This window comes from Hermetia illucens, chromosome 2 (assembly GCF_905115235.1).
Source record: "Hermetia illucens chromosome 2, iHerIll2.2.curated.20191125, whole genome shotgun sequence".
NCBI lineage: Eukaryota > Metazoa > Arthropoda > Insecta > Diptera > Stratiomyidae > Hermetia > Hermetia illucens.
The window spans coordinates 48,139,126-48,154,370 of NC_051850.1; the positions used below are offsets into that span (position 1 = coordinate 48,139,126).

At 40.3% G+C, this 15,245-nt stretch overlaps 1 protein-coding gene across 10 annotated transcripts in view; it reads right to left on the minus strand.

Annotated features, from left to right (window-relative positions):
- The window catches only part of LOC119650468 (rab11 family-interacting protein 3), a 301,666-nt gene that overhangs the window by 163,330 nt on the left and 123,091 nt on the right, over positions 1-15,245 (minus strand). Inside the window, exon 1 of one of the 10 annotated variants that reach the window (XM_038053354.1) lies at positions 12,808-13,571. The exons of 7 other annotated variants lie outside the window; for them this stretch is intronic. In XM_038053354.1, the coding sequence (XP_037909282.1) occupies positions 12,808-12,860 (53 nt within the window). In that variant the 5' untranslated portion in view covers positions 12,861-13,571. Of the gene's footprint in view, positions 1-12,807; positions 13,572-15,245 lie in introns of those variants that run through there. 2 more of the 10 variants (XM_038053359.1, XM_038053358.1) reach the window with 2 other exon arrangements.

Here is a 15,245-nt window from a genome sequence, read left to right on the forward strand (position 1 = left end):
TGTCCCAGTTTGAAGTTTGATTCAACAGCTATCATAAGGTTGTGGTTGGCTGGTACGGTAGAAAAATTCTAAAGGGTATTAAAGGTTGAGATCTGATAATCGGCATTAAGTTTTTCATTCACTGACTTTTATAGTGTACACCCGCTACAGATCGGCACCGCATGATTTATTTAAAGATGTCCGTCCTCCTTGCTGAAATAGCGAAGCAGACAGGAAACTACAAATTTCAAACAACGTAACGATTATAATTTCGGATAGAATGGATTTGTCAACAAGCTGGATATCCGTATAAAAGTTGTTTTGTAGAAGGTGCCGTACCAAACCTAAAATGTAGCTTTCATTAAATTTCGGTTTCGTTGTAAGGTCTGCGACACATCCATCACATACTGCCTAACCTCTGTCTCGTGAAGCAGAATGACCGAAAGCGGTTACAGATGTTGCCGCTCCAAGTACAGGAATTCAGTTTACACCCGACATGGAACCGCACTAATTTTGAGGAACAACTTTCTCCTTCCTTCTAGCTCAGGGATTACTATTTTTGAGAGCTAAAACAGGGCTAAGAGGGGGGGGGGGGCTAGGTTTTCGGTTTATATTTTTCGTACCCATGTCGGGTTTTTAAAGTAATATATTGGAAGCCAACTGTATCTATAGTGCCTTCCGGTCATGCTTCTGATGAGTTTACTTCTCCCTTGACGGGGAGACCTTCAGCAGATTTTTTAAAAACTTGAGTATTTCGCCCAAAGAAGAATGGTCCGTGGACTAAGAAGATGAAGTAAATTAGTACGGTTCAATTAAGTAGATAGCGAACTGAGGACCATTCTATCCTCAAAAAGTAAACTCCATAATTCTAGATTGTGCATTCTTCCCGTTCGTCCAAATATCAAATATGGCTCAGCTTTTTAATTTATGGTTACCGTACAATTATTTGTGCAGCATTGCGCTACTATAATTTCCAATTTTTACCAGTTGGATGCAAATGTTACCAATCAGTATCTACACATATTTTGGCGCTAATGCATTGGAAATTTAGGAGTAACTTACAAGAGAAAAAATAGAAAGAATGAATAACGATTTCGTCCAGGGTAGAGGCCACACATCAGACACTGCCTTACCCCTGTCCTAAGAGCAGGGTGGTTGGAAGTTGCAACAGACGGAAATCGCTCTTTTTTAAACACACCAACGGTGCGAATTACATCCAAATTAAAACAGCCAGTACTTTAATTTATTAATTTACCATTTTTTTTTTTGTTTAGGATATAAGTCAGCATTCACTTGATGTTGGACCGCAGCAGGTGGAAAGCAACTTACTCTTTTATGGTCCATGGACACTCGTTAAAATAAAATAAAAGTGAGAGTAAGTTACTCTCCATTTGGTCCGGTCATTGGATCGGACCGTTGGTTCGTTAGGACAGCAGAGGATAATTCTCATACCCAAGCCAGACAAACCTCCCGGCAAACCTTCATCATACAGACCGATATGCTTTCTAAATAATATTGGCAAATTATTTGGACGAATAATCTACAACAGATTACCTCCAATTGCCGAAAAAAAGGGAGTTTCACTAAGAACCAGTTTGGGTCTCGAAAGAAAAGACCGACAACCTAGCCTAGCTAAACGGCCCTCGAAGAGGACCAATACTCGCCAATATTAACACTTGTCGTGAGAAATGCCTTCAATTCCGTTAAATAGAGCAAAATACTAGAGACCTTAATTAAATTATTATAATTAAATTCGGAGGGCCGAAGTATCTGGTGCGAATTATTGCCGACGTTTTAATCATAGGGTTCTGTTCTGTGAAGGAGATAAATCATACCAAAGAACATGAGAAGTTCTACAAGGATCCATCGTAGGACCACTCTTGTGGATAATTATGTATACCAGAGTGCTGACGCCAGCAACTAAGGCATACAATACCGGAACACTGCTGGCGAGAATGTTACCGAATATAGTGGCTCAAGGCCGAGCTGTCGCCTCCCTCTTTCAAGGGTGATCAGCTCGACCCCACTATAAATAGCCCCAGTGTAGGAAGATGCACTGGGAAAGGAAGTAAATAGAAAAAAAATAGGAGCTGCATATCATTTAACTGCACTCCAAACGTTTTGCGCCTATCGAGCAATTTCCGACGAAGCGGCCAGCATGATAGTAGAGATGATTCTAATATTTTGACGAGAGAAGGACAACGTCGTTATTATCGAACGTATCTCACCGGAGAACCTTCTGCCCGTCGGCGGCAGCCAGCACAAATGAAACTTTCGCCGAGTGGCAGGAGAGGTGGAACGAGTCAAAGAAAGGCCGATGGACACACAGCATCATTTGGGATATTCGGAGATGGATCGAGCGACCGCAGGGCGAAGTAGGCTTCGACCTAATGCAAATTTTGAGCCGGCACGAAGGTTATCGAGCATACCTCTAACGGTTTGGACAAGACGAGTCGCCATATTGTGCAATGCGCCCAGATATCGCCGAGGACGCAGAACACATGTTATCTCAATGTCTGAGGTTTGCAATTAAAAGAGCCCCACTAGAAGCTAAAATTGGGGAGCACTTCACTCCAGAAAACTTCTTGAATCATATGTTGAAATCGATGGAGATACGGACTGCAGTAAAAAAGTGAAGTTATCCACAGGAAGCTTGGATACCGGCAGGTTACGAATAATCAAATCGGCCACATCGTGATCAGCAACATAATTAGGAGTTGTATTCTGGATTACTATTTTGAGCAGCAAGGGCACTGATGTTGACTTCGAGCGTGGCCATCCCTTGCTGATCAATTGACTTCGCTTGCATTTTGCATCCCCGTCTACCCGCATGGAGCTTCGATCTTTCAAACTGAAGACAGTTCGGTTTCATAATCCAGCTGTTGTTCAGAAGTACGATAGCGGCCTTTCCAATCGCATGACAGCAATATTACTGATTTCAGCACCGTATACTGCATCACGAAGAAGTTTGCAAGTTGTCGAAAGTCATTTGATGATCCGGTCAAGGACGCGAAGCGTAGATTCCTTATTCACAGAGGCAGAAAGAGAATCTAATTACGGTTATCCAACTTCAAACTTAAATTGTTGGCTTCCATATTGAATCAAACCAGAAGTACATACATATATTTCATTTAAATTAATTAGACTTTCCCCTTTCTATAATCTTACAGGAATCTACAAAAAGGAGTTAATTAAACACCGAATTAACGATCTGTATCGTCTTATTATAATGTCATATAATTTGTTAAATACTACCGCCTATATCATGCCGGAATTAGTGGAGTTCTAATCAATGCTCTGTTAAACCACAGGGTTCGCGCATAAAACATGATTAGTAAAATGAAGCCTAGAAGAGAAGACTATCTGTTCCAAAAACTACAATTGACCGAACATAACGTAAATGAATTATGAACCGGAATCGAGCGATGTAAATTCACAAAAATGCGGTATGTTTAGAAAGAAAAAGATACTCTGTTTTTGGATCTCGGCCCAGTTTACACTTCATTTTCAAGAATTATGAATGGAGTACTTAAAAAGTCAAAATATTTACTCAATAAATCAGTTTTTGATTTACGGTTATTCGTCTGGCTCAATTGTTAAGAAATTCCAAGACAAAATGAAAACAAAGAAAACCGACTAAATCTCACTATCTTAATCACCACGAGCAGATCATTTTGGGGCAGTGAAAAATTAAAAACTTTCTAAAAAAATCATTCCGAATAGCATATCTACAGAAAATATGAAAATAAACAACTACTATAATTGTAAAGGTTTTTATTGCACTCACTATCACCATCCAATGGGCACCGGAAAGACAGAGTACTGCCGCACAGTCTCAGTGCTGTCTGTCTGTCTGTCTACCTAACATGCCTGCTTGTTGTCTGTGGCCAACTCATAATTCGAACGAAATTTGTATCTATGCCAATTGGCACAGAAAAGTAACAAACTATGCTCCATAACAAGCATCTGAAAAAGGCATACCAATCTCGATTCGTACGTATCTCTGTCTCCCCATTGCCATGGGTCATTTTCACACATTTTCACATTTCATTCCGAAGCAACGAGCAAAGGGAGAAAATAAGGTGAATTGTATTATTAGTCGGGCCCAGCTAACACAGAGTTTCCAGCAGAGCTAGATGTAGCGCTCACTAAACATGTGCAGCAACATAAATTAGTTCACTACCTTTTCATCTCGTGGTATTTATGCGCGCATTACAATTGATTTAGTCACATATGGAAAACTCATTTTGGTTTAAGGTCGTTTTCACGTTTTACATGCTTTCATTGTGATTGCATGGGTGCGCACGTATGTTTCCATAAGACCATACGAGGAGAATTGTCTGACTTGAAGTGACTTTACTCATGTGACATGTGATATTGATTCCACACTATCCCATTTAACATTCGAAATTCTGAAAGTAAACTTTTAAACTATCAGAATATTGTCACATTGTTAAGCACGTGTATATTGAAAATTCAGTATTAAGGGGTGATAGCTAGCACCACTAACTAAAAGATGCAACCTATAATTAAATTTATAAAATTTTTCAAAAAGTAAGAGGCCCTAGAAGCAAACCGGAAGAATTTCAGATCCCCATTTTTCTATGTCAATAATTAGACCCCTACGAATAAAAAATGATAAGACTTAATTGGCGCCCAACGTGGGGCAAGTTTCAAATGTATGTGGAGCGCTGAAGGACCAATTGCCCCACCCATCGTACTGGCTAGTTAAGTGCCGAGCAAGTACGTGTTGGTACGTCTGTTTGGGTGAACCCAAATGGATTTAAAGTTCTTCATTGCTTTGCATTTTATGCAGTTTTCAATCTCTTGTAGATATTTTAGGCGATTAGGTTGTCCAAAACGGTGAACATTCTGTACGGAATAATTATATCTTTGTCACTCTTCTGGATTCGAAGTGGTCGGGAGCATTAAGTAAACTGCTCGTAGCAAACCACCCATTAATGGTATGTGGGAACTGGATACCAGTTGCCGTTTTGCTTGTATTGCTTTTATTTTGTGCCTTAATTCTAATTGTTTATAGCTCACGCAGAGAAATTATGACCCAAGATTGGACATGTACATTTCTCCTGCTGATCTTATAAGTGATTTCTTTTTATTATGAATCTTGCCTTCGCTTGCCTTTCATTAACTTCTATTCGACATCTAAGAAGTCAGTAGTCGATGAAATTCTCTTTCTATATAAGTATGTCGTTTGGGTTGGACGAAAGTTCTGCGACCCTTGTCTACTTCCCTTCTACCCTTTAGATTTCTCCGTAACGCTATGTGTGGTCTATATTCCCGTGGGGCTATATGTTGCACAAGAACTGTATGAGGCCTTAGACGCAGATAAGCAATATCTGCCGAAGGTCCCTGGGAGAATTCCGGAAGATCATTCTGTTACCTCGACGAATATATGACCAAGCGTTTTGTCAATTAATAAGATGGTGGTCCTGAACGCATCATGTCCACCTTCAATGCTAGAAAAGATATTAACTCGGATCATAGTAGTCGGAGGCAAGAATCATCTTACTAACAAACCCACGGAACTCCTACTCATTTGGTACAGGCGTAGAAGGCGGTATAAGTAGAAAATACTGAAGAAACTAAAAATTCATCTAGTCATAAAAACAAATAGGTTCGAACCAGCTTAGGCGGTTTACTCCAGAAACATAATTCGCATCCATGTTGTATCTACAAATATTTATAAGAGAGTGACCAGCACTTGACGACTACTTTCAATCACACTAGCCACAGAGATGAAATCAGTTGCTTTTGGCTCGGAAGAAACTGTCAGTTATTCTTTTTTGTCCCAAGTAAATTCGAAATCGAGGCTGCTTCAATCCACAAACCATCCAAATCTAGGAGGAGCGCTGTGCATTCTCCTGTGGGAAGATAAATTTAGTCAGTGGAGAGATACCTATTGCGTCAGACATAAGATGACATAAGATGCCCCCGCCAACAACAACTCATTAAACTGCAATGAAACTTCAACGATAAAATCCTGGGACAAATTGCCAAAGAAATAGCCACGGGCTTTAGGTAGGCTGCAGTTGTTTAATTTAGCCCAATGTCAAATTAAACCTGATCGAGGTTAACTTTACTATCGGTTGCAGTTATCATAACTCGTTACCTGAGACTGTTGAACGTTAAGGCCGCTTCTCTGCGCAGCGAACTAATGAAAACCATTCATATCCGTCAGCCTTAGGGGTACGACGACGGAGGCAAAAAGGTTTGCAAACTGAATCATACGGCCTTAAACACGCTGGAATGGCCTGAATGAAATGCCGAACACGCATCGAAGATGACGCCATCGCATCCAAGGAAAACCCGACAATAAACTCACTCATTTGAGAATTTAGCAAGATCGCAAATAATTCTTAATCGAGCGCCTTAGTGGTGTTTTGATCGGCTATAAAGTCGCTTCAAGATGAAAGAAGGAAACAAAATGGAGACCTCGACCAAAGAAGGGTCTCAAACCCAACGACTAAATTGAAAGAGCGGAATATAATAAAGAACACTGAGTTTTATAAGTAAAATTATTATATTAAAATTTAACACTATGATAGATAATTATTTTGAAGGGTAGGAGTTTTTGTAAAGAATGCCCTATTAAAGCCCAGCTGGGAGTCTGCGTGAAGAAAGCACAGTCTAAGCCAAAGGTACGAACACAACCCGAATATCAGCACCAGAGAGAACACTGTGCCTTACATTGATACTATGCAAACTGGTCGATCACAGAATCCATGGCGTTTCTATTTGAAATATGTAGAACAAGACTACGAAAGTACTCAACGAATAAAAGATGTACTATATATAAACATGTGAGAACACTCGCCCATTAACGAAGCACTCGCCTGCTGTAAGAAGCTTTCTCAAAGTCGTGAAAAAGCGGGCAAGACGGTGATCTAAACTTCATATCCTGCACCACAATGATCCGCAGGGTGCTGAAACAGTCAGTACAGATCTTTAGGGGAAGCCAACTTACATTCGGGGCACTTTCTGAATCGTTCCAGGATTATTTTAACAATTACTTTTGACATACTATTATTGCACTAAAGACGGGCGCTCTTCTTCTCCTTAACGATCATTCCGTTTCTCTGCTCCCCGGGAAAAATCGAAAATTGCCAATATTCTAGGATAAGTGGAAATAAGAGCTTGTGGATAATGAAGGGGCTGCGTGGAATAGTTCTCAATTAGAGTTCATTGCTTTTAACGTAAATACAACAAGGGCATCTTTATTTATTGCTTTCCAAATGCTAGGCTGGCTGTTGTGGCTTCCAATTTTCTATAACTATATTCTCAGCTGATGCTGTCACGTCCTTGCCGTTATGTGCAGTAAAACGGTGACCTACAAGACTATGCGCCTAATCATGATCTACAAAGTCCTATCTATAAAGTTTGGAGCCAAAAAAAATGGACGAGCAATGAAGTCCAAGTAAATATCCGTAAAATGATGCAAAAATACCAAATGTGAAGCGGGGAAAACCAGCCCGTTCCTTCTTCTTTTAGAGCTCTCGAATAAACTAAATACTTGTGACGATAAGTAGGATTTGCATCAACTAATCAAAAGTGTAGTAGAGCTTATAACTCGTTTGTCGACTGTTAAGCCACGAAGAACAGAGATACTTCCTCTAGATTTCAACCTTTGTCACTTCTGTTCTATAAAATTTTGAACCAATGCATCTATCAACACCACAAAAATCGAAGTGGCAATCAAGCCGATGCAGCTGGGAAAAGTAAGAGAACTTAATGACATCAAAGTTAAAACTCTTGAAAGCGACCAGGTGCAAACAAACATTTGGACTCAATAAATTCCTCAATCATGTTATTATCGGATTGAGATGGACAGGGCACCATATGATTGGCGAGACAACAAAATCATTTTACAGAGGAAGAAGAGAGACAGTTCCTCGAATTACTCGAATTGCCGGCCGGTTTCCTCGTAATATTAGGCTAAGAAGATTCTGGACATTTGGTTGTGTTGATAGCTCACGAAGAATAGGTAGTATACAAAAATCCATGATTTCTACTTTGTCTTCCTTGATACACGGAAGATATTTGGCATTTCTTACAATCTTCTTTTTTTCTTCAGCCTTTGTCGGGGTCGGCTTGTCGTGATCGGTTTCGCCATTTCATTTTATCAAAAGCCTGACCTGAATACAATTCAAATCCTCATCCAGCGTATCAAGCCAACGTTGTTTTGGCCGGTCTTTTGGTCGCTTACAATCGGCTTCGATGTTCAGACCAATCTTAGCAAGTGAATTCTCACTAATACGAATTACATGTCCATACCATCGAAGACGCCTCTCTCGCAATTTCTCCACGATCAGTGTAACTCTATATCGATCGCTTATTTCGGATGTGATCAAAACGTGTCAGGCCACTAATCCAACGCAACATCTTCGTCTGCATTACCGCAAGACGCCGTTCATTGTCTTTTTTAATCGGCCAACACTCAGAACCATAGAGAGCGACAGGACGGACGACATTGCGGTAAACTTTAGATTCGAGAGGCTCCTTGATACGTCGATCACAAAGAACACCAATTGTGGAACGCCACTTCATCCAGGTTGCGGTAATGCGTAAAACAATTTCATAACGCAGTTCTCCTTTAGCTGATATTATTGACTCGAGATGTTTGAATCGATCAGTTCTGGGTAGCTTACTGCCGCTGACAGTGATTACACCTGTTTCATGGGGATCGGTCGTTAAAAATTCAGTTTTATTTAAATTCAATCTGAGACTGTGTTGCATGAGGCGATCATCCTATTTTATTCCCTCCGATAACAAATAGTACCAGAGGCACTTACATGCTCATTTAAATTGGACCGATACAAACTAAAGAGAAGAGAGCAACCTATATTTCAAAGTTAATCCGAGCCTCTGACGGTTTTCACCGAAAAAAACTTCTTCTGCCCGTTCACATCCGTTCTCATCATAGACGCTGTGATGCCGGGCATAGAGGGTTCAGCGCCGTACCCACTATCTCTGGCTTCGCAGCATAAAGATCTTGAGCAACTCAACAAAATTTGTATGATCGCTCAACCAATGATGACTTGTGTCATAAAATCAGTTCACGTATAAATGCCACCTCGGTGAAGTGACTCCTCTGCAGTTAGCGTTATGTATGGTCTACACATTAATACGCAAAATTTACCACATTTTCGTGCCTCTTTCTTCATTTATCACAACGTTAAGTCGGATTCCTAGTAAAGAAAACGAATGTTGCCTTGCCGCTATGAAAATGTTGATGCTGCACCGAACAGATTCACAACTTGCTACTACAACGTCAGAACGGAGGTCATTGCCCGCCAGTATAGCTTTGCGCCGAAATGCGAGAAATTGCTAAAGTCGCATGTTCGATAATATGGTTGTCTCTTCTATGCTGGTGCTCAGAAATAGCAAGGAGACACAAGAGAAGCAACCCCGTCCGCTGAGAAAATCCAAGTAGGCCAGAGGAGAACTTCACCAAGGCGGGTTAGGTATTCGCTGCCTTCACTTTGATTTATTGGTCGTAGATGCAGCAGTCAAATGCTTTGAGGCTTTACACATTGACCAACAGCACCCCAGAACAAGGCATCTGAAACTGTCAGCTTGTAATACGAAGAGTGCATTCGGCTAGACGTTTGTGCGGTTCATTAAATGCAAACCGTGATAGGAATAAACTGGACCTAAAACGAGATTTTACTTGCAAATGAGCGGGGTCGACGTATGATCTGATCTTGCGAACGGACTACACATGCTGTGCATGTAGTTCTTTGGAAGGACTTGATTTTTCTATCAAGCGTTAAAGGTGGAACTTGAGGCTTTCAGCAAGACTTGGTTCTTCGAAAGGAATTGATTTTTCTAACGAACGGCATACTTCGATATGCGCCCCACGGTGGTGTAGGACTCGAGGGAATTGCGGTGATACATAATCTAAGCATTAGAGTTGTACCCCTCCCCCCCCCCCCCCTGAGAGTCTTGGAAGAGCACACTCTTCGAAATATCTTTTACCTGGTTCACCAGTAAAGTGTCGTTCCTTTAAAGTGGTAAGTGCTGCCGAAAGGCAAATTTCTAATCCCAAGACATCCTTTTTCTTCTGCACCACTGGCTACTTTCTAGATCTACGACTTCGCGTGATGGCGTTGCATAATAAACTCAGAATATTATGGCTCTAAAAGTTCGATATAACATGATAGAATTACCTCAAATCAAATATTTTTGGAACAGAGTAAATTCAGACCTTAGAGGATGGCAATAATTCCACTTTTGGTCGCATTCTGCAGTGGAATTGACTACCGCGAGAGCCAGTAATGGAGTTATGGGTCACGGAGCGTAGAACAACCAATGAAAGGTGGAGCTGAGAGTAAAGGTATATCTGCAGAAATTTGCAACGATACTCTTTAGACTTTGGGAAAGGTCCGGTATTATGTGCACCACGACATGTTTCAATCTGTTCCGTCCAAAGCAGACATTCGAATAACTACGTTTGCGGTCCAAGAAAATCTGAAAATATGAGACTAATTATAAGAATTTTTGATATTGAAGGCGAGTAACTTCAAGACGATACCTCTGGATTCGGAGCTTTCTCGTTAGAGAAGCTTTAACCAAAACCAAGCATTCAGAATCATTACAAGTAGCGCCCAGTATAGAGTCTGATTTTCAACAAACATGGGTGCCTAGTGGTGATTACAAATGTCAATAAGCACCCAGCATTCATTTCCCCATTTCTAATCACTCTATACGTTCGGTACCATTTCCATTGATCCCAAGCGTATCCTTTCGAACTTTAGATTGACTATTCAGGTTCATTACAGATTCATTTTTCTTCCGTTTCAGGCCGACAGGGGAAATACCCTCTTGCTGTCACTTTTTGTAATTTCTCCGGGTGGTTCCCACTTCTTTCCATATACGTCAAACTATTTTCCTGCAAAAATAATCCCCTCGTTTTATGTGCGTTTAGCTTGGAGGAATGGAAGACTTTTTCTTTAATAACCAATAGTAGCAAAATATCCCACATTGGGCGCAATTATTATAATATAATTCATCCGCTCTCCTATCGCAATTATGAAATATTGGGTATTTTACGAGATGCTTTATGGGAGATTTCGGTGCGGGGTACATATGTTCTCCGGTGCAGTACGGAAAGTTTCGAAAATCCATAACTCTCTTGGGAAACCCTGCATATATTCGCAGATACCCTCAGCTAGTTTAGTATACTGACTAGGTTCCAAAGAACTGTATGTGCAAGTGCCACTGGGGTTCTGCATTCTTGCCGGGTGGATGGCCTTAATGTACTCCTGCACCATTTTATCTGGACCTCCCCATTAAATAAGCTGTGTCGGGCAGTATCCCAATCCGCGAGTTAGGATGTTGGGGAGCAAAAGGTAACTTCCTGGAGCGATCTATTGCGAGGTTATGAGAGTATTCTTAACGGCCGGATCAAAGGTAGCTTGCGGGCTAGGAATGGACGTATTCTTGGATATACACAGTGCAGCCGGGTCAGTGTATTCCAAGGGTAGGTACTGGTAACGCTGGAGGCCTGTCGATGACCGAGGCATGATTCCAGCCGTAAGGCTACAAGGTTTTCGCCTCCACGTTGGGGGCAGTGGAGGAGCGCGTTGAAGTCATTGGAATATAGAGAGGAATGAGTAGCCCGACAAACTGGCCAGGCGGGCTCTATTTTGGACAGTTCCTTTGTGGGTGCAGTTGGCGCTGACGACTGTGAAGGGCGGAATCCACTCGATGGTACCTTCCGTAAAGGCTACGATCTGACTCTGAAGATATAAGCCTGGTGGATTCCGCTCCCTTTGCTCTTCCCGTAGCGGTCGCGTTAATTGGGCTTCTCGAAGTGGTCATCGATACCTACCTTACTAATCCGACCTGAAAGATTTATCAGAGCAAGTTATATTTCACTAGCCGCTTATTAAGGCTATAAGTTTTGCAAAAAAAAGAAAGGGCCGCAATGGTATCCATTTCGAAGAGTCAACGCACAAAATTTTAAAAAATATAAAAGTATTTTTCGTTAATTTAACGATGTGATTTTAAAGAATTAGAAAGTATATTTTTGGCGGCACTCTCAATCCCACCCTTATTGCATTGTTAATATTTTTATATATATATGGCGAACTAAGAAGGCTTCTAATATAGTAAGAATACAAAATTTTAAATATTATAATTTGTATTAGAAGAAAAGCTTGCCTAGAACTACAAATTGTCATAATTCAAGGGCAGACAGCACAATAAATAGTTTACAAAGCGCACAATAATGGTGAAAAATAATAAACAATAAACCAATTATCGTCATTTTTCATAACAATTACAAACACAATACTTGCACTTGCAAAATTACGTCATTTTCTTTTGGTATGTAAATTGCCTACATATATAGAAGAGTATTTTTTATCCGTTAATATTTACTGAGAATTTTTAATGCTTCAGAGAAGTGTGAGACATTAAACAACACACTCTCGTCGCCGGCCGACATGAACCGGAAAATAAATATTACGGCGAAGCCATACAGATATTGTTCACAATTTCAACTACCACAAAAAATATATAATTTTTATGGAAATGAAGGAAAAAATATGAAAGTTGAAGGTGAGAAATAAGTGTAAAAAGTTTGGAAAACATTTTGTTGATTCAAACATTTAGATGCTTTGGAAATTCATTCAAAAAACATTGCGATCCCGCTATCTATACAAGAATAGCGGTAGCGGAATCCATAACCAGCAGCAGAAATCCATCTTAAGAAGTTTCGGAACAATAATCAAAAGGAACAAATTATCTAAAACAACTCCAAATAGATACTAACAACTATTTACTCGTATATATAAATATACAAACTTTTTTAAATGACTGAGGTCGCATGGAAGTATTTGGCAAGAAGACATATCCATAGATGCTAATTCCAATTAGTCACATGCAGATACAGAGAAATTATAAAGTAGATATTATTTTATACTTCGGCTAGTATCCCGCAGCTGGCCGTTGTTAATAAGCTTTTAAGCAACTCGGTATGCAAGTATCTAGTGGAAGCATTAGTTGCAACTGCACAAATTATGAAAAAATGCATATAAAATCTCACTCTGTACCACTTTTCGTGTATTGCACCACTTTTTCTCTCTCACAATATTTTGTTAACTGCACCACAAAGCACTTTTTATTGAAACGATCAGTGAACCTTTCGGTGTATCTTTTAGGTGAATTGGTTGCGTTTTTTCTTCCTTTTGCCTTAAATCAATAAGCACTATTGATACTTCGAATGACAATTGAGGACGGTGTAGCGCCACCACTTTTACAGCCTTTGGAGCCTTGTATTTAGATTGTAGATGACACAGAAGATAGGGGCTTTACATCTGTGAAACTGTGCACTGTAATCACCACCGAATGCGTTAACTTATCTAGACAATCAGTAGATAGATTCGCGGTAAATACTCGTACACATTGAACATTGGAATCGGTTTCATTACTCCGAAAAAAACTGCTGTGCCTCGTGCATACCAGTCATGAACTGCCGGATGGTATCCAACCTAACATGAATGGAGCTTTAGTCCGTACTTGGAGCAAGTTACAGTCAGATTGGAGTTGGGCAAAAAGCACGACTATTCTCTGACCGCCAACACAGCCCAACTCGACGTCAAGCCATTTCACATCCATAATCCAACTATATTCGAATCGCACGGGTTCAGTATTGGCATAGTTCGCTCACAGCTTAGTGAGCACAATTTTCAGATATTGTATCTCATCAATGTGCATAAGTCTATGAAGTTATGGAGAAAAGTTATTTCTTGTTGCTGAAAAGCGACAACCACACATATATTCACAATGTTGCATTTTTGTTGTCACATCGAACAGTGACAGGCAAGTGAAGTTGGATAAGTTATGATCAAATTGGAAAATTCAAGAGGTACCCATATTCTGCGAAATAATTGCAAAATAATAAGTTTTAATTTATTTAATTACAAACTGTTATAGGCGCTATAAACTTTACAGAATATGTACGCATATTCCTATATCTCAATGCTAAATATTTCATTAGTATAAATGTCATTTTGACTTAAGAAAATAGGGGAAGATTAGTGTTTTCCTAGATAAGAAGATCATAAGGTTTAAGAGATCCAGCCTCCATTGATATAGGACAAGTTTCTAAAAATAACGCCGATCATGAAGGCCTCTCAACGATTAGATTGTAAAAAAAACAAATTCAAACTGACTTCGGGTAGTGTGGTACGCACATCTGTAATTCATCAGCATAGAACTGGTGAGGAATGTCTCCTAATATATCAGAAATGACAATCCTTAATAAGAAAGGGTCTGAGGTCTCTCCTGGAGACATGAAAGCTCTTTTGGATAGATGCCATTCAAACGTGACAAACTAACTTCGATCAAGAAGATAGGCCAACTGAGTAAAGAGCCCCATAGGTATATTGGTTCCCCAATAGGGAACGGTGGCAAATTGCCGGTGGGGCAGTATAAGCCCCGCAAAAGGCTGTGTGTAAATAAATACCTACAGTCCTTTATTCAAAATCCACATGGTATCTGCTGATAGCTAGCGCGAGTAGCAAATAAATAAGGGTGGAAAGTAAGTCGCTCGCCTCAAAACAGAATCGATAATTGGATTGGCCCTCCAAACTTGGGGGTTTCAGAGTGATAGGGTTATAATTGGTCATCCATATAAACTCAACACAATGTACAGCAACACAACAAAGAACTCCAAATTAAATTGACAACTGACTATGCTCTAGAAAGGTTCTTCGAACACTGCCACTAAATGACACCAAATAATACTTGGAGACTTTAATCCAAAGACTGGGAATGAGAAGACCCACAAGGACAACCGGTAACCACAGTCTCCATGAACTCGTCGAATGATAATGGCCAACGTCTCATTGGTTTGCCATGCAGCAGAAATCTAATCATTAAATTGACGTAAATACTTCTAACACAAATGAGTCCACAAATGAACCTGGGCGTCCCAGGTGGCACCACATTCAACCAAATAAATTTTACTCTCATCCAGAAAGAATGGTCCTCTAGCATCGCTGATCATCATCATCACCATCAACGGTTCAACAACCGGTATCCGATCTAGGCTTGCCTTAATAAGGAACTCCAGACATCCCGGTTTTGCGCCGAGGTCCACCAATTCGATATCTCTAAAAGCTGTCTGGAGTCCTGATCTACGCCATCGCTTCATCTCAGGCAGGGTCTGCCTCGTCTTCTTTTTCTACCATAGATATTGCCCTTATAGACTCTTCGGGTGGGATCATCCTCCTCCATAT